Source organism: Manihot esculenta, chromosome 12 (assembly GCF_001659605.2).
Source record: "Manihot esculenta cultivar AM560-2 chromosome 12, M.esculenta_v8, whole genome shotgun sequence".
Classification (NCBI taxonomy): Eukaryota; Viridiplantae; Streptophyta; class Magnoliopsida; order Malpighiales; family Euphorbiaceae; genus Manihot; species Manihot esculenta.
The window spans coordinates 6,649,550-6,664,390 of NC_035172.2; the positions used below are offsets into that span (position 1 = coordinate 6,649,550).

Sequence of the window (14,841 nt, forward strand, 5' to 3'; positions counted from 1 at the left end):
ATTTTAAACAGATAGTTTTTGTTAATTCGGTAATGAAATGCAAGTAATATTTTTATACTCTTCTTTTTAAGAGCTTAATTTGTTTTTTTATATTAATTGCTTCATACTAATAATTATCTCATATTGTAATAGCATTTTTTTTATAATTTTTTATATTTGATGTAATTTTTTAATAGAAGCTTATAACAGTGAATGGCATAATTGTTTGCTTTAAGTTCATTAATATACTTTTTGACAAATTTTCATTTGCAAATTTATATATATTTTTAAATAATAACTAATATATTACATTTTAATAGCATTTATAATATAGCATTGTATTTTATAAAGGATATATTGATATATTTATCATATGGTGATTTTTAAATAATAAATTGTTATAATTTTGTATTTACAGCTAATTTTATTTTGTAAATAATATAAATGTTTTAACCAATATTTTGTCCACATGTGTCGAGATGTACTATTTTGATTTATAGTGTATTACAATATTATATCATAAAAATATATTCCCTTGATTTGGAATAACAAATATAGTAATTACTAATAGTGAAAATAAGTTTACAAACTCCAAGTTCAAACTAATGGTATGATTGAGATGACTAATAGGATCATCCACTCTTTGGGCCAGTTGCTCTTAGGAATGGCAACGGATCGAGTATTTTCGGATACCCGATCCGACTGAACCCTAATAGAACGGATTTGGATAATTATAATCGGATTTGGATGGGTTCGAGTTTTAAAAATAATACCCGTTGCAGGTTCGGATCGGATTCGAGTTTTATGTACATGGTATTCACTACCTGAATTCGTTTATATAAATAATTAATTTAATATAAAAAATATATTTTACAATAATATTTATAAATTTTTTTATATATTTTTATTTAAAAATTTAAATTTAAATATTCTTTAGAAATATTAGATTTTTTAAATGAAAATTATTAATGAAAAATATTTTTATATAAATTATTAATTAAAATATATCAGATTAAACGAGTTCGGGTTTTATTCGGATAATAATAATTGGATTTGGACGGATTCAGATAGTTTAAATTAATTTTTAATCGGGTTCGGATATTACTAATATAAATCGGGTTCGGGCAGTTTAATTTTCGCGGGTACCCTACCCGTTTACATCCCTAGTTGCCCTTAGTTTGGTCGAGTATTTTCTTTAGACTCTATACTATGGGCATATAGAACCACCCCTAAGAGAGTTATAGGAGAAACACCATTTTCTCTTGTTTATAGGACTGAGGCAGTCATTTCTGTGGAAAATCCAAATAGGTAGCTTTAGGACACAATACCCTGAGATATCAGGGAGTCCTGAAGAAATGCATTTCAATTTGGACCAAGCAGAATTCCTTCAAGAAAATGGCGCCATCAAAATGGCGGTTTACAGAAACAAGATATCCTAAATGTTCAATAGTAAGGTTAGGCGACGCGCCTTCATTGTATGAGATCTAGTCCTTAAAAGAACAGATGTGACGGACGGCAACGCCGGGTCTAGTGAGTTGGGCAAGAATTGGAACGGACTGTTCAGGGTCTCGAAGGTTATTCGCTTAGGGTCATATAAGCTAACCAAGTTAAATGGTTAAGTTATTCACCATTCTTGGAACATCTATAATCTAAAAAAAGTTTTATCAATAACAAATTAACAAGATATTTTCACATGTGGTATTCTTCAGCAACAAGGAATGATGGGATTGCCTCCCTCGAAGAGAGACTAAATCAGGCCATAAGGCAGTTTTTCGCCAAGCCATTCGGACGTTGGTCCCTCCAAGCAAGGCCACAAGGCAGTTTTCACCAGGCCAAGCTACAAGGCAATTTTCTTCAGGCCATTCGGGTGTTAGTCCCACTAAGCAAAGCCACAAGACAGTTTTCGCCAGGCTAGGCCACAAGATAGTTTTCGCCAAGTCAGGCCATAACGCAGCTTTCGCCATGCCATTCGGGCATTGGTCCCACTAAGCAAGACGATAAGGCAATTTTCGCAAGCCAGGCCATAAGGTAGTTTTCGCCAGGCCAGGCCATGCCATAAAACAGCTTTTGCCAGGTCATTCAAGCGTTGGTCCCACCAAGCAAAGTCATAAGGCAGTTTTCACTAGACCATGCTATAAGACAGCTTTTGCCAGACCGTTCGGGTGTTGGTCCCACTAAGTAAGGCCATAAGGCAGTTTTTGTCAGGTTATTCGGGTATTGGTCTCACTAAGTAAGGCCACAAGGCAGTTTTTGCCAGGTCAGGCCACGAGATGACTCTCGCCAGACCACTCGAGCACTGATCCCATGAATCAAGGCCATAAGGAAAATTTTTGCCAAGCCAAGTCATAAATCCACCTAAGGCATTTCACGACGGAAGGACGATAGTTCGCCAGGCCATAGGCTTAGGTATTAATCCTATTTTTCAATAACTATTTTATTATTAAACGGGTGTTGAAGAAGATACACTTTAACCCCTTCGTTCGGCAAAAATGGTAGCAACAAAGAAAGCACACAAAAGTATATGAAATATATATTTTTATTACAAAAGATTATAAAGAGTCAAGAAAGAGACTTGAATAAAGTCTCTATTATATCAGAATCCTTAAAATTTATCCCATCATATGAAAGGAAGTCGTCTGAAAGGCCATAAGAAGAGCTGTCTCTCCAACTACCTTCCTAGCCTTGCTCTCAGAATTAATCTCACACAATCCAATCCCCCTATGGGTCGCGATGTTGAAAAGCCATTATAGTCGGGCTGGTTGCAGTCCTCAACCTATGCACAGAGCTAAACAGTGTACTTGCACCTTCTGGAAGATCTGCCTTCAGTTGCTCTTAAAAGACCATGATAATATCCTCCACACAAATTTGGTAGACCATGATGATATCCTCTACATAGATTTGGTTACCCTCAAGACCAGAAGAAGAAGAGACCTCCGCTCCTCTCTCCCATGGGAAACTATTGTGAATAAAAAGAAGATAGAAGGGTTCTTATACAATAAAATAGCCAATAAAACTTTGAATACGGCATAGAAGATAAGGTGACCACAGGCAAGCGAAACGACGCTCACAACCGAGATCATGCCATGTGTCCTAAATTGAAAAGACAGATTGTCACTTTCAAAAACCTAAAGAGTCAAAGACCGGCGGACCTATGATATTACATAACATTCGCCCAAAGTAAACTATGAGTTGTCACCACAAAATAAGAATCACGTGGCAGAGATCTGACAAGTGGGAGATGCGGTTCCGCTACGAAAAGGGAGATCCGAACACTTTAACACTCGGATTATCGTTAAGACTCGTACTCCCTTGATAGGTCGAATCTGAGCACAGGGTTACCGTTACTAGATACTTTTCTGTTTCGCCTATAATCGCGGGATAATTAACCCATTAGCTGGTGAGATCCATTAACTGAGCAACCGGCTACATCATCGCAGGATTTTCAAGAAACACTGTATTTATATTCATCTTCTTACAATATAAAAAAGGAATGATATCAAAGGTAAATGTACGCTATTGTCTAACACTAAAAGTCTAAACAATTTGTTGCATTCACTCTTTATCACGATACTGATTTGAGTGTCAGAATGGCTGCTATGAACACCCACCACCACTTCATATTTTCTTCTTTGCATATTCCAGTAAATCAAAGTATAATTTTATTCTGATTACGTCATAAATATAATTTTAGTTACATCAATAATAGAAAATTATATAAAGTTGTTGAAATTACTTTCTTTAAAATAATTTTTGAAAATAAAAAGAGCAAACTAATAAATTTCTGTTTGATACTATAGCTATTTCGATAATTTCCCCTGGAAAAACGAATACCAGCAATATCTACGACTTAAATAATTCCACGTTTGCCGACATGGGATTTGCATGATCCAACGGTACAACACTACTACGCATCCTCGGCTGGCGCCACGCCGCAGCAGCCGCCTAAAGAATCTCTACGAGCAACAACATCCTCCCCTAACCACGTGCCCTTTCTTTCACCGTCCAAATTCCTTGGCCCTACTTCTCATCCAACCCTCATTAAACCTCCACGTCTGTCCACTCTTATCGACAAATAAACGGCCTACGATAACCCACGTGTCATACCCGATATCATATTAACTCTCTAATCCAACGGACCTCAACACCTCCTCTTCCTCCTCTCTCCACACTGTCACACACCCATCTCTCTCTTTCTTTCCTGCAGTCTTCTTCTCCATTTGCCGGCGATTTCTTCGTTTCCCAATTTACCCCTCCCCCACCCTCTTATACCCTTTGTATCCAGTAAATTTGAGATTTTAGAGATCTAATTAGGGTTTTATTTTTCTTTAATTTTGATTTTAATGGCGGATTCGGACAATGAATCAGGAGGGCACAACAACGCCCACAGCGAGTTGTCGGCTCGCGAACAGGACAGGTTCTTGCCCATCGCTAACGTTAGCAGAATAATGAAGAAAGCTCTGCCGGCCAACGCGAAGATCTCAAAAGATGCCAAGGAGACGGTGCAGGAGTGTGTGTCTGAATTCATCAGCTTTATTACAGGAGAAGCTTCCGACAAGTGCCAGCGCGAAAAGCGGAAGACGATCAACGGCGACGATCTGCTTTGGGCGATGACCACGCTAGGGTTTGAGGAGTACGTGGAGCCCTTGAAGATTTACTTACAGAAGTATAGAGAGATGGAAGGAGAGAAGAGCTCCCTGGGTAGGCAAGGAGAAAAAGATGGTGCTGGTGGGTCCGGTGGAGGTGGTGCTGCTGCTAGTGGAGGTGGGTCGGGTGGAGGGGTGAGTTCAGGCGGTGTTGGTGGAGCAGGAGGAGGGTTTAACGGTGGTGGACAAGGGATGTATGGAGGGATGATGATGATGGGACACCATCAAGGACACATGTACGGCAGCGGTGGGTATCATCATCAGATGGGTGTCGGAAAAGGTGGCTCCGGCAACTCAAGGTAGGTGTTGGCAACAAGGGTCGTGTTGGGTTTAGTATTTACTATATTTTCATTCCTTATTTGAAGAGATTAATCAACATGGTTAGGTGTTCTGTTTGAAGGGATCAAATAATTAATGTAATATTGCATAGTTCTAATGACAGAGAGATTGCTAATTTGTATTATAAGCATTAATTTTTTTTACATTTTAGCGAGAAAAAAGGAAGAAAAAAAGACAAAAAAAAACATGGTTTCTTTGGCTTCTTGTTGTGTTTCTTGAAATGGCATCCATGGGAGTTGGGGAAATATGGGAAATGGAGGAAGTGAGAGAAGTTTGAGTTTCTGACACTTGGTAAAGAGAAAAGAATAGAAACTAGAGTAAGTGTTCGTTTGTTTGGGCAATGGACACGTTTCTTTTTTAGGAAAGGTTGGGAATTTTATGTCCAAAACTTGCCATTTGTCACTTGTCTGTGATTTTAACTCTACTACTAAATTCTGAATAGTGTAAACATACAAAAATAAATAAATAAATAAATAAAACAAACAGAAAAGAAAGAGGTTTCCATCCCCTCGAATAAATTCAGTAACTTTTCATAGCTTTTATCCGAGTCCATGTTTTTGGTCTGTATTTTCCAAAAATTTACTATTTAATTTTCATATTAATAAAAAATCTATTAGGATAAAAAAATTTATATTAAAAAACTTTTAAAATTTTAAAAATCTATTAATTAATTCATCTATAAAGCTATAGTCTCAATTTTGTTATGATGTTGTTGATCCAGTTAATTTTTATAATAGCACTTAGAGTTTTGAAGTTTTTATCTTTTAAAAAAAAGCCTATTAATGAATCATCTTGTTAGTTTTAATTATTAAAAATTATAAAAAAATAAAATATTTTCAACATGAAAAAAGTTAGTTAATATATTTTTCATAAAATTAAAAAATTAAAAATGAATTTTTTAAAATTATATAAATTAAATAATAAAATATTTAATAATTAAAATTATGAATGAATTAATGAATAGATTTTTTAAAATATTAAAGATATTTTTATATATTTTTTAAAATTAAAAAATTAATTAATGTGTTTTTTATCCTATATAAATTAAATAGGAAAAGGGATGTTGATTAAATTTTGAAAAAGAAAACTCTTATTTGAATTGAAGAAAAATAAAAGAAAAATGAAAGGAAAATAATTGTGCTTCTTTGAAAAATGATGATCTTCATTTCTTTTTCCTTTCAAGGGAAAAAATCTATTCCGCCCATTTTTGTTTATCTTTTTCTTTTGGTTTTTTCTTTTCAAGCCAAACAGAGGGCTAGGCCACCTGCCTTTGCCTTTTGCAAGCTGATTCAATCACAGCTGTTCATTGTTTTCTGGAGATATATATATATTCTCATGATCATCCAGAATCAAGTATTGGAAGAAGCAGAAATGTTAAAGTGCGGCAGCTGCAGGTTGCACAGTGGATTTTGTCTCCCATTTTGTGCCCAGCTGCATGGTTTTTCTCCTTTTTGGTTTGAGCTGGGGTGTGCTTTTTTTCATCAAAAAGAGAGGCTTGGGAGATGGGCTTATTACAGCAGCGTTCCAGAGATTTTCAAAAGCGACACTTTTCAAGTTTCCTGACAATGGTCACTGCGTCCAGCCGAACAGTCTTTACAAAACAATCACAAGCAATATCAAAGAACTTGCAACTTTCTTTCTTTCTTTCTTCTTGTGTATCACAGAAGGTGATATCCAGAGATTTTCAAAAGCGACACTTTTCAAGTTTCCTGACAATGGTCACTGCGTCCAGCCGAACAGTCTTTACAAAACAATCACAAGCAATATCAAAGAACTTGCAACTTTCTTTCTTTCTTTCTTCTTGTGTATCACAGAAGGTGATATTTCTCAAGTTTAAATGCTAAATATGAACACAAACAGATGCAATCACTTTGTTTATGATTTCTTTGTACTTTCTTTTTGAGGTGGCGGTGGAAGGATTGTGAAAGGCCATATTCTTCAAGTTAAAATGTTCATAAAAAAAGAGAAAGTGGGTGTCTTTTTCAATGGATAATGCTTTAGTGGACGATGTCGTTTTCAATAGGGCTATAATCAAAGAATAAAAAGCAAGACTCCACATGGATGATGAAGCAGAAGGATGACCCTCTGCTGAAGACTAAAGCTACCTCTCTTGCTGATATAGATAACTACATAACGCCCCTGAACTGTACCACAAAGGACATGGCAGAGTTGGTTGTCAGTTATTTATTATTATTATTTGTAATGCTATTTTGGCTTTTAGTTCTGATTCTTATTTCTTTTCAAGATGTCGGCAATTTTTTTTCCTATTAACTCTTCAAGAGATTGTTGTTTTGTCTGGTTGTTCTAATAGATAGCTTTCAAATAAAAGAAAAAAAAAGACAGGGAGGGCGAAGGCGAGAGCAGAGTCGTTTGGGTGTATAGAGGGCAGCAATAGCACCTGTTTATTTTATTAGTTTCTTTTGCAGTTCCCTTTTTTTTTTTTTTCTTTTGGTTTGAGAAGTTTCTGTTGAAACAAAATAACAATAAGAACACTTTATATATGAGATTATTGTCTTTTAAACAATTATGTCCTATTATGTTGATGTTTGGAAAAATGGTAAATTCCTTTGAGGAATAATATAAAACTAACTGAAATTTTGTACAGCTAACTACAAATTTCCCTTTCACCTTGAAATATTAATTTATTTTAAAGATCAAATCAAATTTAGTTAATATGGTTGTTGAAGACTTATAAACACAAGAATTTTCTCCTAATCTTTATATGTAGGATTGCTTAACTTTTACTAACTATATCCAACAACAGTTTGTGAGTTGTTGATTAGTTTTTTGGTTTTGTTATTGGGTATGTTATTCGGTTCAAGCGGTGTTCGGTTGAGTTCGATGGGGTGGGTCGGTGACACTTCGACACCGGAGCTCGGTGTGGCTCCTTCCATGACTCCATGGCTATATAGCTAGAAAAGTCATGAGTCGACTTTTTTCTCTGTAGGTAGGCGATAGTGGATATATGGCCTCTATTTCGTTTATGGGTGGTGGTATGCTTGCTTGCGATACTAGATTTTGAATGATTGTGTTTGATTTGTGCGGTTTTGGTTATTGAGGATTTTGCTTCATATAATGTTCTTTTATCGCATTTGTTGTTTTTAGTGTCGATGGATCGTCTGAATGTCCTATTTTCTTCAACTTTAGCAGGGATGGTGCTTGGCAGTGCTTGTTGGTTTTAGAGATGCATATTGACAGTGCTAGACTCGAGAGTATCCACAGGTCTTCTAGTACTAGGCTTGAGGGTATGCAGAGGTCTTTTAGCTGGGCTGGATGCTTTTTTCTAGGTTGGGTTCGTATCTCATTCTGCGTTGAGCTGGTTGTGTATGTTAGTTTTGTACTTTCTTTGAGCGGTAGCCTATTCGATTGTTTAATGCAATGTCTATTTGCATGGTAACAAAAAAAAAAAAAAAAACCTTCAGACAAAATAGAAGAATGTGGTCCAATGAAACCAATGACAATACAAATTGTCCAACCCAAAACTCTCTGATGAGCAAAAGGCAATCAGCCCAACCCCAAGAATTACTGAACCAAACCCACTTAGCACATGGCAGCAGCAGCAATGGCAACGCCAAACATAATACCACCACCACTCATTGTCCATGCCAACACCACCATTAGGCCAAAAATCAAACCCAGAAAACATACAAAACGCAAAGAAATAACCCGCTAGTCCAGAAAAACATATTGCATGCTATTATACAAATAAAACACAACCACAAGCAATAATGGGACCCTTACCAGCATCTCAATCTTCTATAGTTGAGGGAAGCCAATCAACCGACTCAGGGGCGGAGGGACGGTACGGCAAGGGGGCACGTGCCGTACCGGCGACCGGAAAATGCTTTGAAGGGGGATGAAGGTGCCGCAGCGGCGCAGCCGGTGGTGCCGCAGCAGTGCAGTTGCAGCGTTTTGGTTTGGAGGATGAAGAAGAAGGAAGGCGGCTGGAAATAATAGAAGTTTGAATGTTTTATTTTTTTTTTTTAGGGTTCTTCAAAACGACGTCGTTTTGAAGATTTTATTTAAAAAAATAAATAAATTAAACGGCGCCGTTTTGTAGCCTTAAATAGGAAAAAAAATAAAAGTTAAAACGTATATATACATATGCAGAAGCCTAAGTTCAACGCCACAACACCAATATCAAAGCAAAGCACGAATATCAAGGCCACAACTCAGCCTGCCTCTGCCAGTCTGCCTGCAACCTGCCTGCCTGTCTCCTCGCCTGTGCTACTGTGCCGCCGAAATCCACCGCCGGTCAGGTGAGTCTGCTTTTTTTTTTTGTTTTGTTATTTGTTTAATTAATTAAATGTTCAATTTATTAGGGTTTATTCAATTACAATTAGTGATTAATTATCAATTTGTTGAATAAATTAGTTACAATCATATTATAATTGTTGTGTGTTTTACATACTTTTGAAATTGAAGTTAAATTGTTTAAATTTGTTCAATTAATTGAGTATTTAATTTAGGGTTTATTAAATTAAAATTAGGGATTAATCATGAATGTGTTGAATAAATTAGTTACGAATCATATTGTTTAATGTTTATGTTTTTTACATACTCTTGAAATTGATGTTAAATTTTAATTATGATACTAATTATGTATGTTTGTGTGTTATACATAAATTTAAGTTTTATTTAAATTTAGATATTGAAAAATTTAAATTGAATTTTATACACAAACTATTAAGTTAATTTAATTGTTAAGTTAATTCCTAATCTACTAAACCCTCTTAATTTTTTTCAAGAAAAGAAGAAATCATAATACAATAAAGGAGAATATTGTGGAATGCTTATTTAGTATACTTCTAGTATTCCACAACCAAACAAAAGTTCAAAAATAAAACAATAACAGAAAGAAAATTGTACCAATAAAGAGCACTCTCACTGCCCAAGAACGAGTAAAACCCCAACTCCACATAGAAAATTACTTCATTGAAAACAGTAGAATAAAAATAACAAATAAATTCTAATTAAATGTGAATTACTAATAGTAGGTAACCTTTTATACTTTAATTGGAATATACTGTATAATTTTAGTAGGCCACTGACGAATTTATGTCAAGTACATAAGAAACTTAAATAGTTAAATTGATAGTCTTTGATGAATGTGTAATTGATTTTAATATTTTATTTGTTTATTTAAATAGGAATTACAATAATGATCGACAAATATTTTACCAAACTACCAAAAAATTCAGAACCTTTAAATTCAAAACCAAAGGAGAAAGTTGCTTTTGTTGAGAAAGAAAGTCTTGCATCAGATGATGATATTATTGGTGATCCTGAACTGCGAAAACCAATTGATAGTTACCCATTTGAAATTAGAGATTCATTGAGGAGAAGATACTTAGCTAAAGGCCCTTGTCAACCAGTTGGGCATGAATTTCCATTCACTCTTATTCGCGAAAAGAATCGAAGGTTTCAAGTTGCTTGGTTCAAGGATTATGAATGATTAGAGTATAGTGTATCTAAAGACAAAGCTTATTGTTTATATTGTTATTTGTTTGCAAATAACAATAGAAGTGGGGGAAATGTTTTTACTGAGATTGGTTTTAATAACTAGAAAGATGGAAGACGTGCATTTGTCAATCATGAAGGAAGTCCTGGTAGCTCACATAGTGGTTGTAGAATGAAGGTCGAGTAATATCGTAATCAAAGAGGGAATGTGAATCAGCTATTGGCAAGACAAACTGCTGCTATGGAAGATGATTATCGCACTCGATTGTCAACGGTTGTAAGTGTTGCTCGAATACTTTTAGAGGAAGGTTTGTCTTTTAGAGGACATGATGAATCTGCAGAGTTACTCCACCGAGGTAATTTTCTAGAACATATTAGTTGGGTATGCAAGCGAGAAGAAAATGTAAATAAAGTGATGGGAAAAAATGCTCCAGGAAATAATCAATTAACTTCTCCTACGATTCAAAGGGATATTATTGAATGTTGTGCAATGGAAACGAGAAAGATCATATTGAATGAGCTAGGGGAGAAGAAGTTTGCTCTTTTGGTTGATGAAGCCCGAGATTGTTCAGTAAAGGAGCAAATGTCTTTGGTGTTGAGATTTGTTAATGACAAAGGAATGGTTTTGGAACGTTTTCTTGGATTGGTTCATGTGAATGAGATTTCTGCAAGAGTTCTAAAAAATGCTATTGATACTTTTTTTGCCAAGCATGATTTATCACTTGCAAAACTCAGAGGGCAAGGTTACGATGGAGCTGCAAACATGAGCGGTGAATTTAATGGGTTAAAAACACTCATTCTAAAAGAAAACAAAAATGCACATTATATTCATTGTTTTGCCCATCAACTTCAGTTAGTTGTTGTGACTGCTTCACATGAATCAGAGAGTGTAGGTGATTTCTTTGAAACATTGTCAATGATAGTGAATACAATTGGAGCTTCGTGCAAAAGAAAGGATTCTCTTCGAGAAATACACAATGAGGAAGTGTTGAATCAAGTGGAGATGGGTGAGATTTCAACTGGAAGAGGTCAGAATCAAGAAATAAGTTTAGCTTGACCTGGTGATACACGTTGGGGTTCTCACTACACAACAATAGTTAGACTTTTTGACATGTGGAATTCAATTGAAAGAGTGTTGTTGGCAATAAACAAACTAGGTGAAAGTCTTAAAATCCGACAGTCTGCTGGGGGTGTATTTGATAAGATGGATTGTTTTCAATTTGTTTTCATTGGAAAGTTCATGATGAAGATTTTGGGAATTACAAATACCCTATCAAAGATTCTGCAAGCAAGAGATCAAAATATAGGATATGCACTCAATATGATTAATGTTGTGAAAAATAAGTTGCAAGAATTGAGGGAAGATGGTTGGGATAATTTATTGAAAGAAGTAACTGAATTTTGTGAAGAACATTCTATTGATGTGCCTAATATGGAGAATTTTGTTCATGGTCGATCTCGAAAAAGGCTTAAGGGTGGAGAACCAATGACATATCTTCATCATTTTCGGATCGATATCTTCATAAAGGTATTTACTTTTACCTTATTTTAAAAGCATTGATAATTATTTAATTATATATTATAATTCAACCTTTAATTTATATGATATTAGGTAATTGATGTTATTGCAATGGAAATGGATAAACACTTCACTGAGGCAAATACAGAGCTACTTAGATGTGTGATGTGTTTGGATCCTTCAAATTCTTTTGCAAATTTTGATCATGTCCGCTTATTGCAACTAGCTAAGTTGTATTCAGATGATTTTAGTTCCACTGATATAATTGAGCTTGACCATCAACTTCAAAATTATATCTGTGATATGAGATCAAATGAGATATTCTCAAATATTTCCAATCTTGGAGATCTTGCAAAGAAGATGGTGGAGATAAATTACCACACTTATTTCCCTTTAGTTTACCGACTAATCGAGTTAGCGTTGATATTGCCGGTTGGAACAGCTAGTGTGGAAAGAACTTTTTCGGCGATGAATGTGGTGAAGACTGATTTACGCAACCGATTAGGAGATGACTTACTATCAGACTGTTTGGTGTGTTACTTTGAGAAAGAAATTTTTAGGAGTATCGATGATGAAGTGATTATGCAATCTTTTCAAAACTTGGCGTCTAGAAGAAACCAATTGCGACCACTAAAAATTCATCGACCAAATCCTTGTTAGATGTATAAATAATAGATTTATTTTGTTCGGTGAAAAATATTGGATTTGTTATCTATAAAATTATATTGGATCTATTGTGTTGGATAAACATGTTAAATCATTTGGATAATGTCCATATTTTAGGGATGTTTTACTAAAATTTCGGTAAATTATTAATGTCGCGCTAAGTCAGTGGTGTCCTACCAAAGGGAAGCCCCTGGCTCCGCCACTGAACCGACTAATACATGGCCATTAAATCTCTTAAGCTCCAACTACTGAACAATAAGTGCATTCCCGCTGAGCATCAAAACAAGAACTCACACCCAAGCAAGTCGAAAAAAACCCTCTGCAAAACAAAGAAAACAAAAAACAAACAAACCACACAATTAACAGCTAGCAACAAAACAACAACAATAAAGCTAGACCGGTGTCAGCAAAGGAATCAACACTGGAAAGTATGAGAAAATCAAAACAGAAATAAACCCTTTCTCTGCTCAAAGGTCAAAGGAGGAAAGTAAACACTAAGATAATTAAAAAAGAAATAAGCACCAAAGCCTCGGGTATGATAAAAATCTTTTTTTCTCTCTTTGCACACATTCTAATACATAGATCTATGCAAGTAAACTGTTGAAGGTATAAAACTGTATGAAATTGAGTTTTAGTTTTCAAAAAATTAAAATAATTAAATATTTTAAATCAAACTAATTAAGTGATAAATAATTCAGACCAAATAAATATTTTTTAAAAAAATTTTAATAAAAAGGGAGAAATTAAAACTGGGATATGAATTTACATACTAAATGAATGATAAATTAAAAATGAAAATAAAAAAATTAACATATTTATAGATTGAATATACTTACACTCATATATTAACTGTAATTCATCTATTGAACACCTGAATTAAAACACTATAAAAAAAATAAATTATCAGCGATGGATTTAAATTATGAAAATTATTTTGGTAGAAAAAAAAATTAGCAATGAAATCAGCAACGGATTAGAGAGACCAGCGATGAATTTAAAAAAAATTAGCGACGTAATTTATTTCATCGCTAATCCATAAAAAAATTTGAAGAATACATGCAAAAACCTAACCCATCTTTCATTCTTTTTTTTTTTTTTTTTTTCAGCCGCACTCTCCTCTCCTCTCCTTGCCCTTGCCGTTGCCCCTGCGACACTGTCGATGCGACGCCACTGCTGGACGCTCCCCTCAAAACGCGATGTCACCGCAGCCGCCATGGTTGATCTTTCCATAAATGATAAAAATATGTTGTCTAATTATTTATTTTGTCTCAGCTTGGCAAGTGAACTTTTATGTCTTGGTTTCCCTCAGATGCTTCTATAAGACAGGTCGAATGGGATGCTTCAAAAGTGAGGGAGAAGCTTCGTCATGATATCGAGGCACATGCCTCATCTGTTCGCAATTTGAAGTTGTCAATAATGATAAACAAGTATGAGGTAAGTTGCTAGGTGGTGGTTGTGATCCATGGTTTCAGTCAATTCTGTATATTTTTCACTGTTCTTCACTGCAAACAAGGTAATAACAGATCTTATTACATTACTGATTTGCAGAAACAACTCACTGATGCACTTACAGAACCTATAGAATCTCTGTTTAAAACTGGTGGAAAAGACATGCTCACCTCATTTTATTTATAGCCGGAGATTTTACAGAAAGAGCTTCATCGTCATATGAAAAGCAATCGTGTTTAGTGTTTATTGTTTATTTTCCATTTGGTCCTTTTCTTTTTCTATTTTTGAGAAACTGCCAGAAATATGGTGGTAAATCAGTAAATTACTAAATTTGGCTATTCGTATTTCATAATTGGGAAATTTGAGGTTCCTTCGAGCAACTTTCCAACCAAATTTTTATTCATTTACTTCGGTTATTTTCTTTTTGTTTGTTTTAATTTTAAATTTACTTTTTATTTTTTAAAAAAATTATTTTAATTTAATATTGAAAATTAATATTTAATATATTTATAATTAATATTGAGAAATGTATTATATTATTTATTAATTTTAAAAAAATAATTATTATATTTCTAATGGTAAAAAATTATGTAAAATTTAGATTTTAAATTTTATAAAAATATTAATAATAATTTTTTAATAAATGTGATAAAAAATTATTATTATTTATAAAAATAAATATTTATGTTTAGTTTAAAAATAATAAAAAAATGAAAATTAAATTAGTTATAAAAATGTCATAATAGATAGTTTATTAATAAATTTGTGAATTAATTCATGAATATT

The 14,841-nt window shown here is 34.2% G+C and overlaps 3 protein-coding genes and 1 long non-coding RNA gene across 4 annotated transcripts; all 4 read left to right on the forward strand.

Moving 5' to 3' along the window:
- Positions 1–4,108: 4,108 nt before the first annotated feature.
- Positions 4,109–5,162, forward strand: LOC122721312 (nuclear transcription factor Y subunit B-3-like). Its single transcript, XM_043948514.1, has one exon. It carries the CDS (start codon positions 4,320–4,322, stop codon positions 4,923–4,925), a length of 606 nt encoding a protein of 201 aa, XP_043804449.1. The 5' UTR covers positions 4,109–4,319; the 3' UTR covers positions 4,926–5,162.
- An 854-nt stretch (positions 5,163–6,016) lies between these two features.
- LOC110628719 lies at positions 6,017–6,827 on the forward strand. Its single transcript, XR_002490099.2, has 2 exons — positions 6,017–6,628; positions 6,779–6,827. It is a non-coding gene; the product is annotated as an uncharacterized LOC110628719 (long non-coding RNA).
- A 3,835-nt stretch (positions 6,828–10,662) lies between these two features.
- Positions 10,663–11,478, forward strand: LOC122725253 (zinc finger MYM-type protein 1-like). Its single transcript, XM_043962280.1, has one exon. It carries the CDS (start codon positions 10,663–10,665, stop codon positions 11,476–11,478), a length of 816 nt encoding a protein of 271 aa, XP_043818215.1.
- A 54-nt stretch (positions 11,479–11,532) lies between these two features.
- On the forward strand, positions 11,533–12,600 carry LOC122725254. Its single transcript, XM_043962281.1, has 2 exons — positions 11,533–11,949; positions 12,034–12,600. Exons 1-2 carry the CDS (start codon positions 11,533–11,535, stop codon positions 12,598–12,600), a joined length of 984 nt encoding a protein of 327 aa, XP_043818216.1.
- The last annotated feature ends 2,241 nt before the right edge of the window (positions 12,601–14,841 follow it).